This window comes from Entelurus aequoreus, linkage group LG13, assembly GCF_033978785.1.
Source record: "Entelurus aequoreus isolate RoL-2023_Sb linkage group LG13, RoL_Eaeq_v1.1, whole genome shotgun sequence".
Lineage (NCBI taxonomy): Eukaryota > Metazoa > Chordata > Actinopteri > Syngnathiformes > Syngnathidae > Entelurus > Entelurus aequoreus.
In genome coordinates, this window is record NC_084743.1 from 42791977 (window position 1) to 42816127 (window position 24151).

The following is a 24151-nucleotide window of genomic DNA, read 5'->3' on the forward strand; positions in this document are numbered from 1 at the left end:
TTTTCTTATTGGCGTAATGGGTTACAATTATCAATCAAATCTCGGAGAATGATTAGGAGTACAAAAGCCCTTAAATTGATATCCTTGTTAAAAAAACATTTAAAGTTATTTAGGTAGCCCTTTTTGTCTTTCTTCATAGTTGTTAGTAATATTACTCTATCTGTATTTTCTTTTGTTTTGTTTCCTTTATGTTGAAAGTGCCTTGACTTTTGTGTGATTTGTAAATGTATGTTTGTTGTTAAAAAAAAAAAAAAAACACTGAAAAGCCCCTCGACATTCAGTTGTCTAAGTCTAAGAAAATATATTTAATGAAGAAAACTCATGATTGAAGCTTTATTAAAATTAAATATATGTCTAATTATTATACATGCTAATATCAGTTCCTTTATATTCTTGTTCCAGTCAATTGTCATGGCGTTTACCAATTTCTATGTGATCTCAAATACAGCATATTTACACCGGATGACTCAACAACAACTTCCGGGTTAAACTAGCTGTCGTGACCTTGGTCGGCTGATTCAAAGCTGATCATCATGGCGGCTGTCTTCAGGCTAACTTCTGTCTTTCGTAAAGGAGTTCCACGTAAGCATACTAGGCTTTGTGTTACCAATGATAATGTTTTTGCAGATTGTATTTTTTTTAAAACAGCACTGCAGTGAAGGCGGGCGAGTCGAATGTTTTCTAAATACTGCCAGACACTTTATTATGTAGAAGAGAACGGTGACGCTGTTTTCAAGATCATGCCTTTAGTTTGACTAGCCTGTATGTTTGAATATGAATTACACCCCAAACAGTGAATTTTTTCTTAAAACTAAGTAATGTTGTATAATGATTCGACACGAAGAGGAACGTGTTAGCAACTTGGGCGTGAAATTCTTCAGTAAAAAAACAATTCAAGAAAATGTGTATTTCCTTCTGAAATTACGTCGAAGTTGAATTTTTAGACGATTCTTTGCTGTTAATTTCATATTTGAGTGCAAAAAGAGATTACATTTTGGATTGTATTCCAGCCATCTACTTCCCAGGTGAGATGCATGATTTATAATCTACAATAAATGTACAGGGAGCAGGGAAGCGAGGAAAGAGCAGACCACTCGATGTAAACATAGGGACAAACTGAAGGGATTATGTCGCCGCTATGAATAGTTCCGTCTGCGTTAGTGCTTATGATAACAATATCACTAATACTTGGTTAATATTCAAGTCACAAAATTTAAATAGAATGTTGTTGGTGCTTTTTGAATGGTTATTTATTGGATTTTATTAAAGTTAAAGTACCAATGATTGTCACACACACTAGGTGTAGTGAAATTTGTTCTCTGCATTTGACCCATTCCCTTGATCACCCCCTGGGAGGTGAGGGGAGCAGTGGGCAGCAGCGGTGCCGCGCCCGGGAATCATTTTTGGTGATTTAACCCCCAATTCCAACCCTTGATGCTGAGTGCCAAGCAGGGAGGTAATGGGTCCCATTTTTATAGTCTTTGGTATGACTCGGCCGGGGTTTGAACCCACAACCTACCGATCTCAGGGTGGACACTAACCACTAGGCCACTGAGTAGGTGGCGGAATAGTGGAGTTCCCATTGGCTCCACTGTAAGCAGACTTTAATTTACGTGTATTCAATATATAGAATAGCTTAACTACATTTTCTAGTAGCTTGGCGGTAGCTTAGCTACTTTTTTGTTGGGTACATTTTCTTGTAACTTAGCTACTTTTAGACTCATGTAGCTAGGTAGTTTACATCAAAGCTACAAAGAGAGAAATTGGATTGTGAATCCAAGCCAAAAAAAATATGGAGAAAATACAATGACCTGGATGAATGAGAACATCCATACACACGGAGAAAATCCATGATGATTGGTTGGTGTTCATATGATGAGTCGCAATTGGCTAAGGTTAGTGGAGGCAAGATAAAGTGGGTCATCGAAACTAGTAAGCACAATAATAACAGTCACGCACTCCTGTCATATGTCACTGTTTGCTGTCCATGTATTATTCATGCTAGCAGCACCATCCTCACAGTCATGTTTTGCTCAAATGCTGTTTTAAACTTCATGTAACTTTGTAGCTGCAATATAAATCAATCACCTCAGTTAAGTTTCATCTGAGTTTGTTTTGAAGGACGCAGAGCACACCGCTCTAACTATCATCATACTGGCATGTGACATCATCAGTCCCTGTGCATTGCGCGCTGCCTTCCTCCGGTCAGAACAAACACTGATTAATTTTTATTCCTTTGTGGTAACGTGATATTTTTTTTATTGATCACATGCGTTAATGTTGAAAGCCATACTTGTAAGTTTTTTGTTTTATGTTGTGCGTTTTTATAGGGCTGTGTATCTTTGGGCACCACACGATTCGATTTGTGGGGTTAACGATTTGATTCAGAATGGATTCTTGATTCAAAACGACAGCTCAGATATTTTCTTTATATTACTTAAAAGAAAACTAGTTTTGTTTAATAAAATGCTACCCAAACATTTAAAGGCCTACTGAAATGAAATGTTTTTATTTAAACGGGGATAGCAGATCCATTCTATGTGTCATACTTGATCATTGCGCGATATTGCCATATTTTTGCTGAAAGGATTTAGTATAGAACGACGACGATAAAGTTTGAAACTTTTGGTCTCAGTTAAAAAAAAGCCTTGCCCCTACCGGAAGTAGCGTGATGTAGTCAGTTGATCGCCTCCTCATATTTTCCTATTGTTTTCAATGCAGCTAGAGCGATTCGGACCGAGAAAGCGACGATTACCCCATTAATTTGAGCGAGGATGAAAGATTCGTGGATGAGGCACGTTAGAGTGACGGACTAGAATGCAGTGCAAGACATATCTTTTTTCGCTCTGACCGTAACTTAGGTACAAGCTGGCTCATTGGATTCCACACTCTCTCCTTTTTCTATTGTGGATCACGGATTTGTATTTTAAACCACCTTGGATACTGTATCCTCTTGAAAATGAGAGTCGAGAACGCGAAATGGACATTCACAGTGACTTTTATCTCCACGACAATACATCGACGAAACACTTTAGCTACGGAGCTAACGTGATAGCATCGTGCTTAACTGCATATAGAAACAAAATAAATAAATCCCTGACTGGAAGGATAGACAGAAGATCAACAATACTATTAAACCATGGACATGTAAATACACGGTTAATGCTTTCCAGCCTGGCGAAGGTTAACAATGCTGTTGCTAACGACGCCATTGAAGCTAACTTAGCTAGGGAGCTACCGTGACAGCATCGGGCTCAAATGCAGATAGAAACAAAATACATAAATCCCTGACTGGAAGGATAGACAGAAAATCAACAATACTATTAAACCATGAACATGTAAATACACGGTTAATGCTTTCCAGCTTGGCGAAGCTTAAAAATGCTGTTGCTAACGACGCCATTGAAGCTAACTTAGTATAACGGGACCTCACAGAGCTATGATAAAAACATTAGCCAGCCCTCATCTGCTCATCAACACCCGTGCTCACTTGCGTTCCAGTGATCGACGGAAGGACGAAGGACTTCACCACGATCATCCGTGCGGTCGGTGGCTAGCGCGTCTGCTATCCGAGTCAAAGTCTTCCTGGTTGTGTTGCTGTAGTCCGCCGCTAATACACAGATCCCACCTACAACTTTCTTCTTTGCAGTCTTCATTGTTCATTAAACAAATTGCAAAAGATTCACCAACACAGATGTCCAGAATACTGTGGAATTATGAGATGAAAACAGAGCTATTTTGTATTGGATTCAATGGGGTACTGATACTTCTGTTTCACTGGCTACGTCACGCGCATACGTCATCATCCAAAGGCGTTTTCAACCGGAAGTTTAGCGGGAAATTTAAAATTGCACTTTATAAGTTAACCCGGCCGTATTGGCATGTGTTGCAATGTTAAGATTTCATCATTGATATATAAACTATCAGACTGCGTGGTCGGTAGTAGTGGGTTTCAGTAGGCCTTTAATAAATTCAAATAAAAATAAGTCAACAAGAAAAATATCCCTGACTTCGCTTTTCTAAAGTAAATCTGTACAGCAGATATGGGCATCTACATCAATATTTGCCTGAGTGGCTGGGCTGGACACATAAAAAAAAAAATCGTTTTTTGTTTTTTTTAATCCATTAAGAATTGTTACAAATAAGAACGAGAGACATTGATGTTTTTCCTCTTTAAAACAATGACATACCCAAATCTAAACTTATGAAAACTCATTGCTGTCTGAGCAACAAAGCTATTCAATGGTGTACACTTAAACTACAAACTTTGCTTTTCTTAGCGTGAGTGATGAAAGATTACGAGACGTTACGTTACGAGATGTGTTTACGGAGGTGCTTTTCAATGCGTTCAAGGACTGCTGAACACAGTAGGACGACACAACGCCCGCCCGAATGAATAAATGACATATTTTGTTTGTTCCACACTTTTTGTTTAAATAAATCTTAGATATTTAAAACAATAAAAGCTTAGCCGATAGCCATTGAAAAAGATAAAATACTAAGACTAAAACACAAAACATGCAAAATAGTGGGTCTATTTGTTTTAATTATTAAAAAGAAAACTTGGTAAAAAGATTTCAGTGTGTGTTGAAGTACTTTTTGAGCACTTTCAACAATACAGCGAAGATAATGAGAACCGTTATCATTTTAGTCACGATAATCGTGATATTACATTTTAATATCGTTACATCCCTAACTTGGTCTACAATGTCCTGTTTTAATAATTTGTTACAGTTGAGTTTTTATATTTAAATAATGGGGAAAAATGTATGCAAATTTGTACTTTTTTAAAAGTGAATCTCTTGTTGTTTTTTACCCCTTAAGCTCTTTACTTCCAAAGTGCTTTGCTGGCAAGGCCGTTGGTTGTACCACGCAAACAACGGGAGCAGACTTACCTTCTCACTGCAAGGATTCATGCATCTCAGACTTTGAATGGTGAGTGTGGTAAAGTACATGCTAAAAGTATATTCAGGGTGTTGTGTGAGTGGTAACTGTGCAGCTTAATAAGCCACAATGAAAATGTTTTTAGGTATTTTGTTTTCACCAAACCTTGTTGCACAAAGGAAACAATTAAAAGTAGTTGTTTTTCCTTTATCCTCCTTACCACAATCATAAGTTTGCTGAAACTTAAATATTGAAGTAGCAGAATGCCGAGAACTACAATGCTTGATATAATTCATCCTGAATGAATTATTTAATGAATACTAAAGGGTCTGATATCCATCCATTTTCTACCGCGTGTCCCTCTCTGGGTCGCGGGGTGACTGGAGCCTATCCCAGCTGCATTCTGGCGGAAGGTTAACACCCTCGACAAGTCGCCACCTCATCGCATGGCCAACACATATATACAGACAACATTCACACTCACATTCAAACAATAGGGACAATTTAGTGTTGCCAATTAACCTATCCCCAGGTGCATGTCTATGGAGGTGGTAGGAAGCCGGAGTACCCGGAGGGAACCCAAGCAGTCACATGCAAACTCCACTCGGAAAGACTTTGAGCCTGTAGATCGAACCCAGGACCTTCTTATTGTGAGGCACACACACTATGCTCTGTGCCACGTGCTGCCCTGCTGTCTGATATATTTATCTTAAATTAATTATTTATTTCTTGAAAACCAATGTCTGATATCCATTTTCCATCCATCCATTTTCTACCACTTGTCCCTTTCGGAGTCACAGGGGGTGATATCGTTTATCCTAAATTGATTAACTTAATGAATTAAAGATACAGTGGCTGATATTGTTTATTGTAAATGCATTTATTTATTATTTAACATAAACACAATCTAAGACTTCAACTGATTGTAACGGAATTGATATGGAAACGATAAAAAAGGTTTTTGAAGAGATCTCAGGACCATTAATGTATATTAGTAACCTATCATTTCAAACAGGTACATTTCCAAACAAAATGAAAATAGCTGAAGTTGCACCAATTTATAAGACTGGAGACAAACATCAATTTACAAATTATAGACCTGTTTCTCTACTTCCACAATTTTTTTAAAATCATTGAAAAACTGTTCAATAACAGATTAGAAAGTTTCATAAATAAAAATAGAATACTCGAAGAGTACCAATATGGATACAGAGCTAATGTTTCAACTTCAATGGCTTTAATTGAAATTACAGAAGAAATTACCAATGCAATAGATAGTAAAAAAAGTGCGGCAGTGGTTTTTATGGATCTAACTAAAGCATTTGACACAATTAAGCACAATATTTTAATCAAAAAACTAGAACGATATGGCATCAAAGGGTTAGTCTTAAACTGGATAAGAAGTTATCTAACGAACAGGAAACAATACGTGAAGCTAGGCGAACACACGTCTACAACGCTTAATATATCCTGTGGTGTACCTCAGGGATCAATACTAGGACCTAAATTGTTCAATCTCTATATAAATGACATTTGTAAAGTTACAAAAGATTTAAAATTAGTATTATTTGCGGATGATACAACAGCGTTTTGTTCAGGAGAGAACACACAGGAGATAATACAAATAATAACAGAAGAAATTAACAAATTAAAAAGATGGTTTGACAAAAACAGACTATCGTTGAATCTTAGTAAAACTAAAATAATGCTATTTGGTAACAGTAGAAGAGAAAGTCAAACACAAATACAAATAGACGGAATAAAAATTGAAAGAGTAAGTGAAACCAAATTTCTAGGTATAATGATTGATGATAAATTGAACTGGAAATCTCACATAAAAAATATACAACATAAAGTAGCAAGAAACACGTCAATAATGAATAAAGCAAAACATGTTCTAGACCAAAAATCCCTTCATATTCTCTACTGCTCACTAGTGTTACCATATCTGAGTTACTGTGTGGAAATATGGGGAAATAATTACAAAAGTACACTTCATTCATTAACGTTGTTACAAAAAAGATCAGTTAGAATAATACATAATGTTGGATATAGAGAACATCCAAACCCTTTATTTATTGAATCAAAAATACTGAAATTCCACGACATAGTGAATTTGCAAACAGCTAAAATTATGCACAAAGCAAACTATAACCTGCTACCCAAGAATATACAACAATTCTTCTCAAAAAAAGAGGAGAAATATAATCTTAGAGAAAAACGTAATTTAAAGCATTTGTTTGCACGTACAACACTTAAGACCTTCAGTATATCAGTATGTGGAATTAAATTATGGAATGGATTAAGCAAAGCAATCAAACAATGTACTAATATGATCCACTTCAAGAAACTCTTCAAACTTAAAGTGTTTACAGAGTACAAAGAAGAAGAACCATGACAAACATTCTCAATTTATTTCATCCATCCATTCATTCATTCTTAAAGTAATCTTACTTATCTCATCATATGAAATATGACTTACTTCACCAATTATTATTATCGAATTCTTACTATTATTTATTTATTTATTTTTATTGTGATTACTTATGGAGTTATTGTGAATAAATTGTGAACAGGAAGTGAACAAAAAGTTTTGCAACTGTTATGTAAAGAAAAGGGGTAGGATTAAATAAGATCTGCTTCTTCCTACTCCTTTTCGAACATGTTGAAAAGAGAAACTGGAAATTGTGATGTATCATGTTGTATGCTTGCATGTTCGAAATAAACTCAAACATTGTCATATATTTTTTTATCCCAAATTAAATAATTTACTATTTAATGAACATCACAGTGTCTGATATTGTTTATCCTAAATTGATTAACTTGTTAATGAATACGCCAGTGTCTGATATTGTTAATCCTAAATTATTTCATTCAATAAAAACACTTGTCTGATATTATTTATCCTGAATTAGGTAATTTAATATTTAATGAAAACCATTGTGTGATATAATTTATCCTATTTTTTATTTTTGTTTAATTAAAACCAAAATGTGTCATTATTTATCCTGAATTACTGTAATTTCCGGACTATAAGCCGCTACTTTTTCCCCTCGTTCTGGTCCCTGCGGCTTATACAAGGGTGCGGCTTATTTACGGCCTGTTCTTCTCCGACACCGACGAAGAGGATTTCGGTGGTTTTAGTACGCAGGAGGAAGACGATGACACAATGATTAAAGACTGACTTTTCATATACCGGTAGGCTGGTTATTTTGATAACGTACAGGCGAGCACTTTGTATTACTTTGCACCGTTGTATTATTTGTACTCTGCACGAATGCTGTTCGCAATGTCAAAGATGTGAAAGTTTGATTGAATGATTGAAAGATTTATTATTAATAAATGGGACGCTTTGCGTTCCCAAACAGTCATCTCTGTCCCGACAATCCCCTCCGTGGTAGCAGGAACCCCTATATACTACGGTAATTACACATCAAAACCCTGCGGCTTATAGTCGGGTGCGGCTTATATATGGAGCAATCTGTATTTTCCCCTAAATTTAGCTGGTGCGGCTTATAGTCAGGTGCGGCTTATAGTCCAGAAATTACGGTAGTTAATTTACTATTTAATGAAAACCATTGTCTGATATGTATCCTGAAATAATTTATTGTATAATGAGAACCACATTGTCTTAACCTGACTCTCGCCAGACCTTTGTAGTTCGCTGAGCTCAACACAAGGGTCTGGGCTCGAAGGCATTGCAAACTCATTCAAGATAGCAAAAAATAATGAACCAATCAGGATTGCCGGGCGGGATTTTATAGATGTGACGTAGTGCCGAAGGGACCGTTTGATTCAAACAAAAATGGCGGCACGGAGCGAGGAGTCATGTGCTGACATTGATTCTGCTATTGCAACTGTTTTGCGACATTGTCTGATATCCTGAATCAATTTATTTACTATGCAATGAAAACCTCTGGAGCCAGGCCCGGAGGTGGGGCACGATGGCGAGCGCCTGGTGGCCGGGCCTGTCCCCATGGGGCCCACCGGGCACAGCCCGAAGAGGCAACGTGGGTCCCCCCTTCAATGGGCTCACCACCCATAGAAGGGGGCCATAGAGGTCGGGTGCAATGTGAGCTGGGCGGAAGCCGAAGGCAGGGCACTTGGTGGTCCGATCCTCGGCTACAGAAGCTAGCTCTTGGGACGTGGAACGTCACCTCGCTGGGGGGGAAGGAGTCTGAGCTAGTGCGCGAGGTGGAGAAGTTCCGGCTAGATATAGTCGGACTCACTTCGACGCACAGCAAGGGCTCTGGAACCAGTTTTCTCGAGAGGGGCTGGACTCTCTTCCACTCTGGCATTGCCGGCAGTGAGAGGCGACGGGCTGGGGTGGCAGTTCTTGTTGCCCCCTGGCTCAGAGCCGCCACGTTGGAGTTCAACCCAGTGGACGAGAGGGTAGCTTCCCTCCGCCTTCGGGTGGGGGGACTGGTCCTGATTGTGGTTTGCGCTTACGCGCCAAACGGCAGCTCAGAGTACCCACCCTTTTTGGATTCACTCGAGGGAGTACTTGAGAGTGCTCCCCCGGGTGATTCCCTCGTTCTACTGGGGTACTTCAACACTCATATTGGCAACGACAGTGAAACCTGGAGAGGCGTGATTGGGAAGAATGGCCGCCCGGATCTGAACCCGAGTGGTGTTCTGTTATTGGACTTTTGTGCCCGTCACGAAAAGGTCCATAATGAACACCATGTTCAAGCATAAGTGTGTCCATATGTGCACTTGGCACCAGGACACCCTAGGCCGCAGTTCCATGATCGACTTTGCAGTTGTGTCATCGGATTTGCGGCCTCATGTTTTGGACACTCTGGTGAAGAGAGGGGCGGAGCTTTCTACCGATCACCACCTGGTGGTGAGTTGGCTGCGATGGTGGGGGAGGATGCCGGACAGACCTGGCAGGCCCAAACGCATTGTGAGGGTTTGCTGGGAACGTCTAGCAGAGTCTCCTGTCAGAGAGTTTCAATTCCCACCTCCGTAAGAACTTTGAACATGTCGCGAGGGAGGTGCTGGACATTGAGTCCGAATGGACCATGTTCCGCACCTCTATTGTCGAGGCGGCTGATTGGAGCTGTGGCCGCAAGGTAGTTGGTGCCTGTCGTGGCGGTAATCCTAGAACCCGTTGGTGGACACCGGCGGTGAGGGATGCCGTCCAGCTGAAGAAGGAGTCCTATAGGGTTCTTTTGGCTCATAGGACTCCTGAGGCAGCGGACAGGTACCGACAGGCCAAGCGGTGTGCGGCTTCAGCGGTCGCGGAGGCAAAAACTCGGACATGGGAGGAGTTCGGGGAAGCCATGGAAAACGACTTCCGGACGGCTTCGAAACGATTCTGGACCACCATCCGCCGCTTCAGGAAGGGGAAGCAGTGCACTATCAACACCGTGTATGGTGAGGATAGTGTTCTGCTGGTCTCGACTGTGGATGTTGTGGATCGGTGGAGGGAATACTTCGAAGACCTCCTCAATCCCACCAACACGTCTTGCTATGAGGAAGCAGTGCCCGGGCAATCTGTGGTGGGCTCTCCTATTTCTGGGACTGAGGTTGCTAAGGTAGTTAAAAAGCTCCTCGGTGGCAAGGCCCCGTGGGTAGATGAGATCCGCCCGGAGTTCCTTAAGGCTTTGGATGCTGTGGGGCTGTCCTGGTTGACAAGACTCTGCAGAATCGCGTGGACATCGGGGGCTGTACCTCTGGATTGGCAGACCGGGGTGGTGGTTCCTCTCTTTAAGAAGGGGAACCGGAGGGTGTGTTCTAACTATCGTGGGATCACACTCCTCAGCCTTCCCGGTAAGGTCTATTCAGGTGTACTGGAGAGGAGGCTACGGCGGATAGTCGAACCTCGGATTCAGGAGGAACAGTGTGGTTTTCGTCCTGGTCGTGGAACTGTGGACCAGCTCTATACTCTTGGCAGGGTCCTTGAGGGTGCATGGGATTGTCTGATTGTGGCGGTCCACTCCCTGTATGATCAGTGTCAGAGCTTGGTCCGCATTGCGAGCAGTAAGTCGGACACGTTTTCGGTGAGGGTTGGACTCCGCCAAGGCTGCCCTTTGTCACCGATTCTCTTCATAACTTTTATGGACATAATTTCTAGGCGCAGTCAAGGCATTGAGGGGATCCGGTTTTTCACATCATCTGCTTTTTGCAGATGATGTGGTCCTGATGGCGTCATCTGGCCAGGATCTTCAGCTCTCACTGGATTGGTTCGCAGCTGAGTGTGACGCGACTGGGATGAGAATCGGCACCTCCAAGTCCGAGTCCATGGTTCTCGCCCGGAAAAGGGTGGAGTGCCATCTCCGGGTTGCGGAGGAGACCCTGCCCTAAGTGGAGGAGTTCAAGTACCTCGGAGTCTTGTTCACGAGTGAGGGAAGAGTGGATCGTGAGATCGACAGGCTGATCGGTGCAGCGTCTTCAGTAATGCAGACGCTGTATCGATCCGTTGCGGTGAAGAAGGAGCTGAGCCGGAAGGCAAAGCTCTCAATTTACCGGTCGATCACGTTCCCATCCTCACCTATGGTCATGAGCTTTGAGTTATGACCGAAAGGACAAGATCACGGGTACAAGCGGCCGAAATGAGTTTCCTCCGCCGGGTGGCGGGGCTCTCCCTTAGAGATAGGGGGAGAAGATCTGCCATCCGGGGGAAGCCCAAAGTAAAGCCGCTGCTCCTCCACATGGAGAGGAGCCAGATGAGGTGGTTCAGGCATCTGGTCAGGATGCCACCCGAACGCCTCCCTGGGGAGGTGCTTAGGGCACGTCCGACCGGTAGGAGGCCACAGGGAAGACCCAGGACACGTTGGGAAAACTATGTCTCCCGGCTGGCCTGGGAATGCCTCGGGATCTCCCGGGAAGAGATGGACAAAGTGGCTGGGGAGAGGGAAGTCTGGGCTTCCCTGCTCAGGCTGCTGCCCCCGCGACCCAACCTCGGATAAGCGGAAGAAGATGGATGGATGGATGGATGGATGAAAGAAAACCACACTGTTTGATATCATTTATCCTGAACTAACTCAATTTTTAATTAATGAAATCCACAGTCTGTGATATAATTTATCCTGAATTAACTCATATATTATATAATGAAAACTACAGTGTCCAATATAATGTATTCTTAATTAACTCATGTATTACTGTATTTAATGAAAAACCGAGTGTGTGTTATAATTTATCGTGAATCCATTCATTCATTATTGTTTCATGAAAACAACCATGTCTGATCTTCTGTCTACGCTTTGTTCTTCATCTACCCTCCGTCTCTCTATCTCACCCCAACTGATCGAGACAGACGGCCGCCCAATATAGGCTGAGCAATGTTCAAGGTTGTTTCCCGAGAGAGTTGTTTCTTTGCATATATCGGAATGTATTCACTCATATGGGGTTCATGTGCAAAGTGCCCTGATATAACTTCTGTCGTGAATTGGCTGCAATAAAAAATAGTTTGATATCCTTAATCCTGAATTAATTATTCAAAAAAGTGTTCCTGTTTTTATATTTTTTTATGTATTTACAATATTTCAGTTTTATCTATTTTGTATATTTACTGTATGTATCAATAATGTCAGTTCTGTATTATCTTTAAATTATAGAATATTTAAATACAGTATCACATTGAGATAGGTTCCAGCACCCTTCGTGACCCTGAAAGGGACAAGCGGTAGAAAATGGATGGATGGATGGATATTTATTATTTATTTGGTCATTATGTATTTTTTCTGTCAACGCCCAATTGTAGCTGAGATAGGCTCCAGCACCCGGAAGGAGCCTATCTCCTTCCAGCGCCCTCGCAACCCCGAAGGGAATAAGCGGTAGAAAATGGATGGATGAATTTGTACTTTTTAAAAAAAATGTATTATTGAATACTATAAACGGATGCATTTAATTGATTTGAAAGTTGACGTACACGATACTGGTGCATACGATTGAGTTCTTAGATGGGGAATTCCCTATATAATAGTTGTTTCTTAAATTTACAGCAAGTTCTGGCTCTCAAGCTGCCTCTCTGCATTGGACAGCTGAGCGAGTGCTGAGCATCCTGCTCCTGGCCATGGGGCCTGTGGCCTATTTTCACCCCGGTCCTGCTATAGATTATTCTCTGGCTGCTGCACTCACCCTCCATGGACACTGGTAAGATGAAACTAACTGAGCAATAAAAGGTTAATGACTGGGCGTAGGAATCAAAAGAGTAAATCACAATAATTTTTCATGTTACAAACGGTCCCCTGAAGGCAGCCATAACTGCGATGTGGACCTCAATGTAAACAAGTTTTGAAACCCCAGGTGTACTAACCAGCGCTTTGATCCAGCAGAACCAACAATGAGGGCTTTTTATTATCTAAATTCCACCTGATATTGTTTAAAATCTTGAAAAGTATTGTCTCTGTACTGTGGTTCATTCTGAAACCAGACTGATGTCTTCCTTAAATGGTACTTCTATTTAAAAAGTAATTGACCTGATGTAAAACTATTTTTTCTAAAATCTTAAGAACTGTAAGTTGAATGAATACATGTCAGTAGTTATTAAACGTTTGGGTCCAAACTGCCCTTCTTTAGAACGGTCCTCACTAGCGCCGTTTTAAAAGAGGAAAGGCAATTCATAATGCTTAAAAATTGTTCTTCAAAAATACCATAAAATAATTGAGTGAGCAATTGTGTAATCGATTGCCAATAATGTAATTATTTTTACAAAGCCAACCACAGTGAACATAGACTTGTGCTATAAAAGCTTGGGTATTTTCTGACATTAACTTTTAGGATTTCTCATCCTGTCATCATGTTTGTTTGATTTAAAAAAAAAAATAAAAAAAAATTATTGCTGCTCTGATAATGCAAATGAGAAAGTTGCTCTCCCCACATAACTAACACTCATCTTACAGTAAATATACAAAGTCCAACACAACTCAAAATTGATAACAAGTAGCATAGCTAATAACATAACAGAACACTTTACAAAAACATCCAGCAGAGTCAGTTTCCATGGTTATTTGCAGCTGCTTAAGGACTATGGGGCTTGAAAGGCCACGTGATTTTGCAATGCATTGTGGGGATTGGTAGCCATACTTGTTGGACAAAGGCTTTGTTCACAATGTGAAAGCGAGCAAGAAACTGGATTAAAATGGATCGTTCAAAATAAAAAAGCAAGGTGTAATGGAAAGCATTTATGTATCCTTGCACTATGCAGTATTTCTGTGAAAAGCACATTCTATAAAAAACACATTATGACCAGAGAATGACCTTGCCACTTCTGCACTGTGAAAGTATCTCTTCTCCCTTCTCGTCTTCCAGTTAACAGTGCACTCATTGACTTGTTGTATGCTCTCCCCCCCTTCCAAACTTCTTTGTTCTTTTCCCCTCCAAACTGAGCTTCCTCGCTTCCTCCCACCTTTTATCTGCCTTCTTTTGTACTTCAAGTTATCATTACATATACAGGTATGTATTGTTGCATTTGAAACAATTGTATTGTTGAGAATACAGGCGGCGGATTTTCCTCTTTATTGAACCACAGGTAACACGATCCGGTGAAAAGTTTCAACAAAACAGTTAACAGACCTGACAAACTGCCTCTGCCAACTGCTAAAGCTAACAATGATAGCTCAACTGAAATCCTTGCTGACACCACATGTCAATTGGCAACACACACACGCACACGCTGCTCTCATATGAAACCTCTCAACTGTATATGACGTATACCGTATTTTTCGGACTATAAATCGCTCCGGATTATATGTCGCACCGGCCGAAAATGCACAATAAAGAAGGAATAAAACATATATACGTCGCACTGGAGTATAAATCGCATTTTTGGGGGAAATTTATTTGACAAAATCCAACACCAAGAATAGACATTTGAAAGGCAATTTAAAATAAATAAAGAATAGTGAACCGCAGGCTGAATAAGTATACGCCATATGACGCACAAATAACCAACTGAGAACGTGCCTGGTATGTTAACGGAACACATCATAGCAAGAGTCATTCAAATAACTATAACATATAGAACATGCTATACGTTTACCAAACAATCTGTCACTCCCGATCGCTAAATCCGATGAAATCTTCCTCCCCGGTGTCGCCTCTGGTATGCGCCGTTTCCTTTCTTTCTGCTGCTCAATCGCCGTTTCTGCTGCATATTTCACTACGTCCGGCTTGTAATCTGCAGTATATGATTTCCTTTTCGGTGCCATTTTAGTTCAGCCCTTCTCAGTTTTTATAAGTTACCGCCAAGGTTGAAATAATCCATTTTAATAGCTACGGATGTAGCAGCAGTTAGCATTCCATGACCCACAATGCACTTCTGCCATGACCCACAATGCACTTCTGCCATGACGCGAAATGCACTTCTGCCATGACCCGCCCCCGCCAAATTCTTACTGGTTGACGTGTGTGACGATTGCTGACGTGTGTGTGACGATTGCGGACATTTGCTTCGTCTCTTACGCGAATGAGATAAATAAATGATAAATAATGATAAATGGGTTATACTTGTATCGCGCTTTTCTACCTTCAAGGTACTCAAAGCGCTTTGACAGTATTTCCACATTTACCCATTCACACACACATTCACCACACATTCACACACTGATGGCGGGAGCTGCCATGCAAGGCGCTAACCAGCAGCCATCAGAGGCAAAGGGTGAAGTGTCTTGCCCAAGGACACAACGGACGTGACTAGGAAGGTAGAAGGTGGGAATTGAACCCCAGTAACCAGCAACACTCCGATTGCTGGCACAGCCACTCTACCAACTTCGCCACGCCGTAAATAATATTATTTGATATTTTACGGTAATGTGTTAATAATTTCACACAAGTCGCTCCGGAGTATATGTCGCACCCCCGGCTAAACTATGAAAAAAAACTGCGACTTATAATCTGAAAAATACGGTAGTTGACTTTTTTTTAAAGTAAATAAATACTTTTTCTAGTAATTAATTGCATTTATTAAAAAGTGATACCATTAGTACTTAAATTACTTTTTAAACTAAGTAACGAGTACCTATAATTACTTTTTAAAGTAATTTTCAGATCACTGGTCGTAACAGTTATGTGGGGTTGAGTTAAACTAAACACTGCATGTTTTGTTTAAAATACCGATATATATTGTATACTGCCATTTGGTCTAAAAATACAGGGATATTAGTTTTGGTACATATCACCCAGCCCTAACAGGTAGCATCTGTGAGCAGATAATACTGTATTACCGTATATTACCAAATAGTAGCCCGGGCGTTTATTTTACAAAATGGGGTCAGACCCCGGGCGGCTATTAGGACATGGGCGGTTATTTGCACAAGGCTTTTATTTATTTTTGCACCAGCCTGCACCAGGCCATTATTTGGTTACAATGGTTACTGTCCAGTATTTTTTTTTCGTACAAACAATTTTAAATGTAAAAGCTATTGTAAACATACAAACAAAAAAACAAGACTATCAAAAGACAAGAGATCAACAAGGCCTCAACATGGCAGTACTGCAACAATTGTCAAATAGACTACCAATACTAAAAATAAATACACTTTTTAAATAAAGCAGCCTACCGGGAAAAATAAAATTATGGTACCAAGTACTCAAGTATTAAAAAACACACCATCAAAACAGAACAATAATACTGTCACTTAAATAAAATAAAGGCTACAGTACTCCAAGTTTTAAATAAAGCAGCATACAGGAAAAATACAATTATGGTACCAAGTACTCTATAAAACCATCAAAACAATAATACTGCAGCAAACGCAACCCCAAATACAACTCAACCCCACTCATCATCCTCCTCCTCCTCCTCTCCCTCACCCCCCTCATCATCCTCCTCCTTTTCAATTACAAGTTCATTGAGGAACTGCTGTTCCTCATCACTCTCCTCTTCTTCCTGAACCACAGCAGCAGCCTGCTGTCTAGCCCTCAACAGCATCTCTCTGCCTGCCTGACATGGCTGTCCCTCCTTGAAGCAGTAAATGAGCTGGTCCTCACTCCCATCAGCTGCCACCGTCAGCCCACACACCTTGTAGGATACCAGAAAGCAACATTCAGCTATGGCTACTGTTTGCAACACGGACACACACACACACGATTAAGCCAGCCACTTGTTGCACCAAACACCACCCCGGTGTCTCTCGTGTCACTCGCGGAGACATACAACTCCTTTGCCTTAATGCGGATCATTTTGCGGGACACACGGTGGTTCAGTCCACGCACGTGATGTATCCACTGACACAAATTAGCATCAAGCTCGTCGCTCACTTTCTTCCTACCTCCATCCGGGGGGGGGGCGTTTTCCATCGATTGCCGACTGAGATAGTAGTTCTCCCTTTTTTTGTTTCCATTCTTGTACACGTTTTGGGTCAACGTTAAACTGCCTGGCCGCTGCCAAACCAGAATTCTGCTCCGCATACTTCACAATCGCTAGCTTGAACTTTAAGTCAAACTTTCTCTTCTTCCCCCTTAAAGTATTCCCGTCCATCAGTTGTGGTGTACCGGTATCCTGTTCATTCAACTCACTGCTACTGTTGCTTGCCATGTTGAAACTTTTCCTCGTGGGTTTGTTGTGTGTTACGCTATATGCGGTGACCCATTGCAATATGTTGATTACCCAGAATCCCCACGTGACGTCTGCTGTTACCGTAATGACCAGAATTATTGCACCCTTGCTTTTCCTTTTAGCTTATAAATTGGGTTTAATGAAAATGAAATCAATATGATTTTAATCTAAATTATGCAAATAACAGCCCATGGGCGGCTATTTGGACATAGGCGTTTATTAGGAAGAGGCTGTTAATTCACAAAATGGGCTCAGACCCCGGGCGACTATTAGGACAAGGGCGTCTATTTGCACAAGGGCGTCTATTTGGTAATATACGGTATTACAATTAGTATCTTATCCCTCAGAAAAGTGAGTACACCATCTCACATTTCTACAAGTACTTGTTTATATTTTCTAATGGGGCAACATTTAAGTAGTGACACTTCGATACAATGTGAAGTAATCAGCGTACAGCTTGTAAAACAGTTTAAATCAGTCGCTCCAAAATTTCCCAAGCTTTTTTTGCCATTGTTCTGTTGTAAAATGCCTGATTATTCGGTAGCTTTAAAAAAAATGTTTAAGGCCTATTTATTTGTAAATATTTAGTCGTTTTTAATGAATTTGTAATCAGTGTTTTTGTAACCCAAACCCCAAATGCGCAGGATTTCAACAGTTGTAAACAAATGGCACAAAGGCTTCTGTGACCAGAATATTTCTAACTTGTCGTATAGGTTGGAGGCTAAATTGCAGAGTCTTTTAGGAATGGTTGAACAGACAAGGCCCTGCGATGAGGTGGCGACTTGTCCAGGGTGTACCCCGCCTTCCACCCAAATGCAGCTGAGATAGGCTCCAGCACCCTCCGCGACCCCGAAAGGGACAAGCGGTAGAAAATGAATGGATGGATGAACAGACAGTGTTGTATGTGGGACATAGAGGGTGTCGCAATCGAGAGGCAAAAAGTCTTCTAAGACAGACCAAACATTCCAATTGCATCTCATTGGCCCTTGTTGAGATGACTCAATTATATAAATTCTGCCCAAAAATTCCAATGGAAAGTGAACTTGGCGATGGAGGCAAGGAAAAACCTCAAACAGAACTCAGGCTGTGTTGGGAAACCATCTGTCTTGACCAGGTGGTTTAAGATAGGGACAAATAAAATAGGACAGAGGTGTTCATCGAACGGGAAAGGGGCAAGAGAACAATGGTCTCAACAGCCGTATCAACAAAAATAATAGTCACAGTATGACACCAACCGTAATCGTGTGCTTCCAGTGCCACTGTCACTGACGTCACCACCACTAAAGACGAATACATACTGTAAATGTGAAAGTATAAAGGTGCAATCGTGCCATTGCAGGCCACATCTTCAGAAACAGGGACCACCAACCACAGCGGAGAGAGAAAGACTGAGAAAGCAGAGGGTGATTAGGGATGGGTACTGAATTTGGTACATTTATAGGTACCGACCAAATTCTGTCATCACTGCTTGGTACCAAAGTAAACTATACCAGATCACGATACCTTTGTTGCACATGACATAACGTTTGGTTGCAGACTTTGCATCAGTTTAAGTATTTAGTGCAGAAGCAATCAGTCACAGCGGCTTAGCCGGACTCCCTCTAGGTAATATTGGAATTTTCCATGACAAAAAATTCAGCATTTAAGATAGAAAACACTCAAAATTACAGTAAGGCTCCACTTTTTAAAAAATGTGCTGGCTCAATGCTAATTTACATGATACTGATAGCATTAGCAATTTTACGTGGCCATGTCAGTACTTCCAAATTTTGTAATCAAAACTACAACTAAGATGCACATTGCAATCAGTAAGTAATAGTACTGTAATACTTACAGTATAAACAATTTGTAGGACTCAGCAAAAAGACAAGACAGGAACATTCCTTTTAATGGCAAAATCTACTCCCTGATTATGGCAACACACCCTAGCCTTTACACTACTGCCATCTAACATCAGGGAATTGTAACTGTATGCAAAATTTGCAATATAATACTTTCAAATGTGATTTAAAAGTGTAAGAAAACAAGATATAATAACAGGACAGGACAGTTATCAGGTCTGTGTTAAATGAGGAAAATTGTATACTATTAACACATGATCAAACACAAAAGTACAGAAAATTGATACTGTTGAACGGTATCCATTCCCAGGTATTGGGATTTGGTACCATATTGGTTCACTTTTGAAAGTTCCCCAACACTAATGGTAATGACACAAGAGCACACAAAACAATGACCTATGGATGTAAAAGTAAGAGATGACTAAGACATATGCCTGAGCCTTGACTATAAACCTTGGCAAAAAGATGAGCTTTACATTTACCTAATGTATGTATGTACTGTAAGGAGTGTGCTTAAACCACAATCTTGGCCATTACTGTGTTAACTGCCGTATTGACCTAAACTCTTTTATAAATTGTCTGGTACATTTTCCCAAACCCAATCAATTGTGTCATTACAACACTGTGCTGCCCAGTTTTCCAAAAATGAACAAAAAACTCCATGACCCCTCAACTGCTGTCTGTAGATATCAACTGGCTCTTATTTTCGTCTGCTCGCAGACCTGTGAAAGTGGGTTGAGTTTGGCATTGGAAAAATGTGTTTCCTGTCAGTTAGAGTGTGAACAAAACAATTTGGCAGGTGAATGCCACAAATCCCAGTCATGAGAAGTGATAAATCCCCCTAAACTCTGACTTCCAGGCCAGGTGGGTATTTTGGAAGACTGGATTATGTCCTCTTAATGCCATTTGGTGGCGGCATTGGTGCAGTGAACTGTAATGTATGACTTTTGAGTCTGTGCCTGATAGGATTAAAAAGCATCAAAGATTTGGGACACTTAGTGAACCTAATGAAGCCTATAGACTTGGTTGTTGGTGTCCAAAAAAATTGGACATTAGGGGGTTTAACCAATACAGTTGAGTTGTTTTGATGCACTGTGATATGTATGGCAACAATCAAAGAAACTGAGGTGAGATTAGGATAAAGATGAATTAACACATTGAATTTACAAGCGTGGATAACAGTGCAATGGCCGGCATGATGTATTAATTTTAAAGTATCCCAACAGACTTTTTGATGCATTCTAATATCTAAAAAATTGAAAGCAAATATTTTACTACAATTCTATTCAACGATTCAACTCTGTACATTTTATAAAGCTGTGTTTTAATAACTGAAGTGGTTGTCCTAATTATTTTTTCTATTTAATGTACTATGTACAGTGCATCCGGAAAGTATTCACACCGCATTTTTTCCACATTTTGTTGTTACAGCGTTTTCCCGAAATGGAATAAATCAATTTTGTCCTCAAAATTCTACAGATAAATTACCCATAATGACAATGTAAAAGTTTTTCTAAACTTTTTTTGCAAATGTATAAAAAAGAAAAAAACATGTACATAATTATTCACAGCCTTTGCTCAATACTTTATAGATGCATCTTTGGCAGCAATTACAGCTTCAAGTCTTTTTGAATAAGATGCCACAAGTTTGGCACATCTATCTTTGGGCAGTTTCGCTCATTCTTCTTAGCCCACTGCTCTTTGCAGCGCCTCTCAAACTCATCAGATTGGATGGGAAGTGTTGGTTTTCATCTTGGATGTCTGTATATTGCTGTATTCATCTTACCCTCTATCGTGACTAGTCTCCCAGTTCCCACCACTGAAAAAACATCCTCACAACATGATGTTTCTACCACCATGCTTCACTGTAGGGATGGTATTGGCCTGGCGATGAGCGGTGACTGGTTTCCTCCAAACATGATGCCTGGCATTCATGCTAAATAGTTCAATGTTTGTCTTATCAGACCACATTATTTAGTTTCTCATGGTCTGAGTCTTTCAGGTGTATTTTGGCAAACTTTTTACGAAGACATGGCTTGATTTGTGGTTTGCTGCTGAGATGGTTGTCCTTCTCGAAGGTTCTCCCCTTGCCACAGAGGAATGCTGTAGCTCTGACAGAATGGCCGTCAAGTTCTTAGTCACCTCCCTGACTAGACTAAGATGAATGCAGTAATGTACAGAGACATCTTGGATGAAAACCAACCCTTCCCATCCAACCCGATGGAGCTTGAGAGGTGCTGCAAAGAGAAATAAGCAAAACTGCCCAAAAATAGGTGTGCCAATTTGTGGCATTGTATTCAAAAAGACTTGAAGCTGTAATTGCTGCCAAAGGTGCATCAACAAAGTATGGAGCAAAGGCTGTGAAGACTTATGTACATGTATTTTTTTTAAAAATGTTAGTACATTTGAAGAATTTAAAAGTGAAGTGAATTATATTTAGGGTTGGGTATCGTTTGAACTTGAGCGATTCCGATTCTTTGTTTCGATTCCGATTCCTGACGATTCTCGGTTCCGATTCTTTTAAGAGGCAGGGTCAAAAAAAGTTTAGGATATTTTAAATGAGCTAGCTAACCTACAGTCTTTCTGAATGAAATAGTCTGACATTCTGCATCGATTTTAATTCTATTAACTTATCAAAATAGTCTATCTCCACTTTGACTGGACAGTTGCTGATAGTTTATAATAGCCTCAGGTAGCTCTCCAATGCTACGTCCAGCTGTTGCCGTTCTACATGGGGTCAAGGTTCCACCAATGCGGAGATGTGCTATCGATGAGGCAGGAGTTGAAGATGAAGTCCATCGAAAAGTTGTTCTGCCAAAATGTGGTCAACCTTATTTTTGCAGTAGAGATAATGTAGCGGCAATATTAGTTGCCTGTTGTTGTTAGCAAGATCACCCTCAACCAGGAAATGGTGAATATCTATTGATCACCGCAACACTTAATTTAGAGATTTTATGTTTTTTATATATATATATACAATATATATATATATATATATATATATATATATATATATATATATATATATATATATATATATATATATATATATATATATATATATATATATATATATATATATATATATATACCTTTTCCCACATTTTTGTCTTCTAGGGGCCTCGGGCAGGTGTTGACAGATTATGTCCACGGAGACACCAAAGTCAAGGTCGCCAACACAGGTCTCTTCCTCCTGTCGACGGTCACTTTTGCTGGCCTTTGTTACTTCAACTACAACGACGTGGGCATCTGCAAAGCTATCGCCTTGCTTTGGAGCAAATAAACATGCTTGTGGACTGGAAGACTGACCCGAACGTGTTTATTATAATGACAGTTATGACAATATTCATGTGTATTGTAACTCATATTGATCATTTCTTTTCATGACAATTTTCTTACCTGCACAAGTTTCTGTTCATGCGCTGCATGGGTGGAAATGTATTCTACTTTTCTTAACTGTTCGTATGACTATCAGACATATTTTCTACAAAATGTGTCTCAGTCATGTTTGACATCTAATTTATTATTTCTTTCTTTGAAGATCTATTTGCCGCATGATGTATTTTGTGTTTGCTGCAATGCGTACATACCTTTTTGTTTCATAACCCATCCAAGATAACACATTTTAACGTCAGCATTTACCCTACCACTATATTTGGGGTGTGGCCACCTCCTGGAGGTCCATTTCATAGTTTTCATACAGATTACAATGAAATATAAGGATACTTTTCACATAGAACATGGCTGAATTGTTCTATATACGCTGGCCGACAATGTGCGTGTGTTTGTGTCAATGTATGGATTATCATCCTACTCTCCACAAACATGCACGAGTACACGCTAAATGTAACTGAAGGGAAACATTGAACGTCCACTTGATGTATTTTTAATGTCGCACATGAGGAGTACAGTTTGACATGTCCATCTGCCAGCAAATTATGAGTGTCAATCATTCACTGTAAATCAGCAAACAAATCAAAGCTTCGGAAAATAAAAGTTTAATTTCTGTTTGGAGCCTCATTGTCCTTGTCACTGCTACTTTGTAAAAAAATGCTTTGAAATGGGGAATAGAAAATTATTAGGCCATTTTTAATGACTTAACAAGCCTCAAAAGTCATACTACTAACTAAACTATTGACTCTGCTATGACCATAAAGTTAGATGTGACTGATGTAGAAGCACTTGACCCCAAGCACATCCAACGCCTTAGGAATTACCTCTGACCTTACAAATCTAACACTTGTAAAAAGTCTTGTAGTAGTAAACCTGACCGAGGGACCTACTTCTTGCTTTCCCCTGGTCTGAGTAGTTGTATGTCACAAGCATACTTGCCAACCCTCCCGATTTTCCCGGGAGAGTCCCGAATTTCAGTGCCCCTCCCGAAAATCTCCCGGGGCAACCATTCTCTCGAATTTCTACCGATTTCCACCCAGACAATAATATTGGGGGCGTGCCTTAAAGGCACTGCCTTTAACGTCCTCTACGACCTGAAACCTTCACCCCTTAACAGCCGCATGCTGACCAGGCGTCCGCTTTTCCTCCATATTAACAGCGTACCGGCCCAGTCACATAATGCAGCGTTGGACGGGTTTAACAATGGTCTATACTCGAAGATGTCAAGAAATGCTGACACGTTGTATGATCTTTTAACTGGTTTAATGATAACGCAAGGCATACTTGGTCAATAGCCATACAGGTCACACTGAGGGTGGTTAATGATAACGCAAGGCATACTTGGTCAATAGCCATACAGGTCACATTGAGGGTGGCCGTATAAACAACTTTAACACTGTTACAAATATGCGCCACACTGTGAACCCACACCAAACAAGAATGACAAACACATTTCGGGAGAACATCCACACCGTAACACAACATAAACACAAAAGAAAAAATACCCAGAATCCCTTGCAGCACT

At 40.4% G+C, this 24151-nt stretch overlaps 1 protein-coding gene across 1 annotated transcript; it reads left to right on the forward strand.

The window, feature by feature from the left end:
- Positions 1-446: 446 nt before the first annotated feature.
- Positions 447-23247, forward strand: LOC133663424 (succinate dehydrogenase [ubiquinone] cytochrome b small subunit B, mitochondrial-like). Its single transcript, XM_062067885.1, has 4 exons — positions 447-582; positions 4825-4935; positions 12837-12987; positions 22351-23247. The coding sequence occupies exons 1-4, from the start codon at positions 534-536 to the stop codon at positions 22514-22516; spliced, it is 477 nt and encodes a 158-aa protein (XP_061923869.1). The 5' UTR covers positions 447-533; the 3' UTR covers positions 22517-23247.
- Positions 23248-24151: the final 904 nt, after the last annotated feature.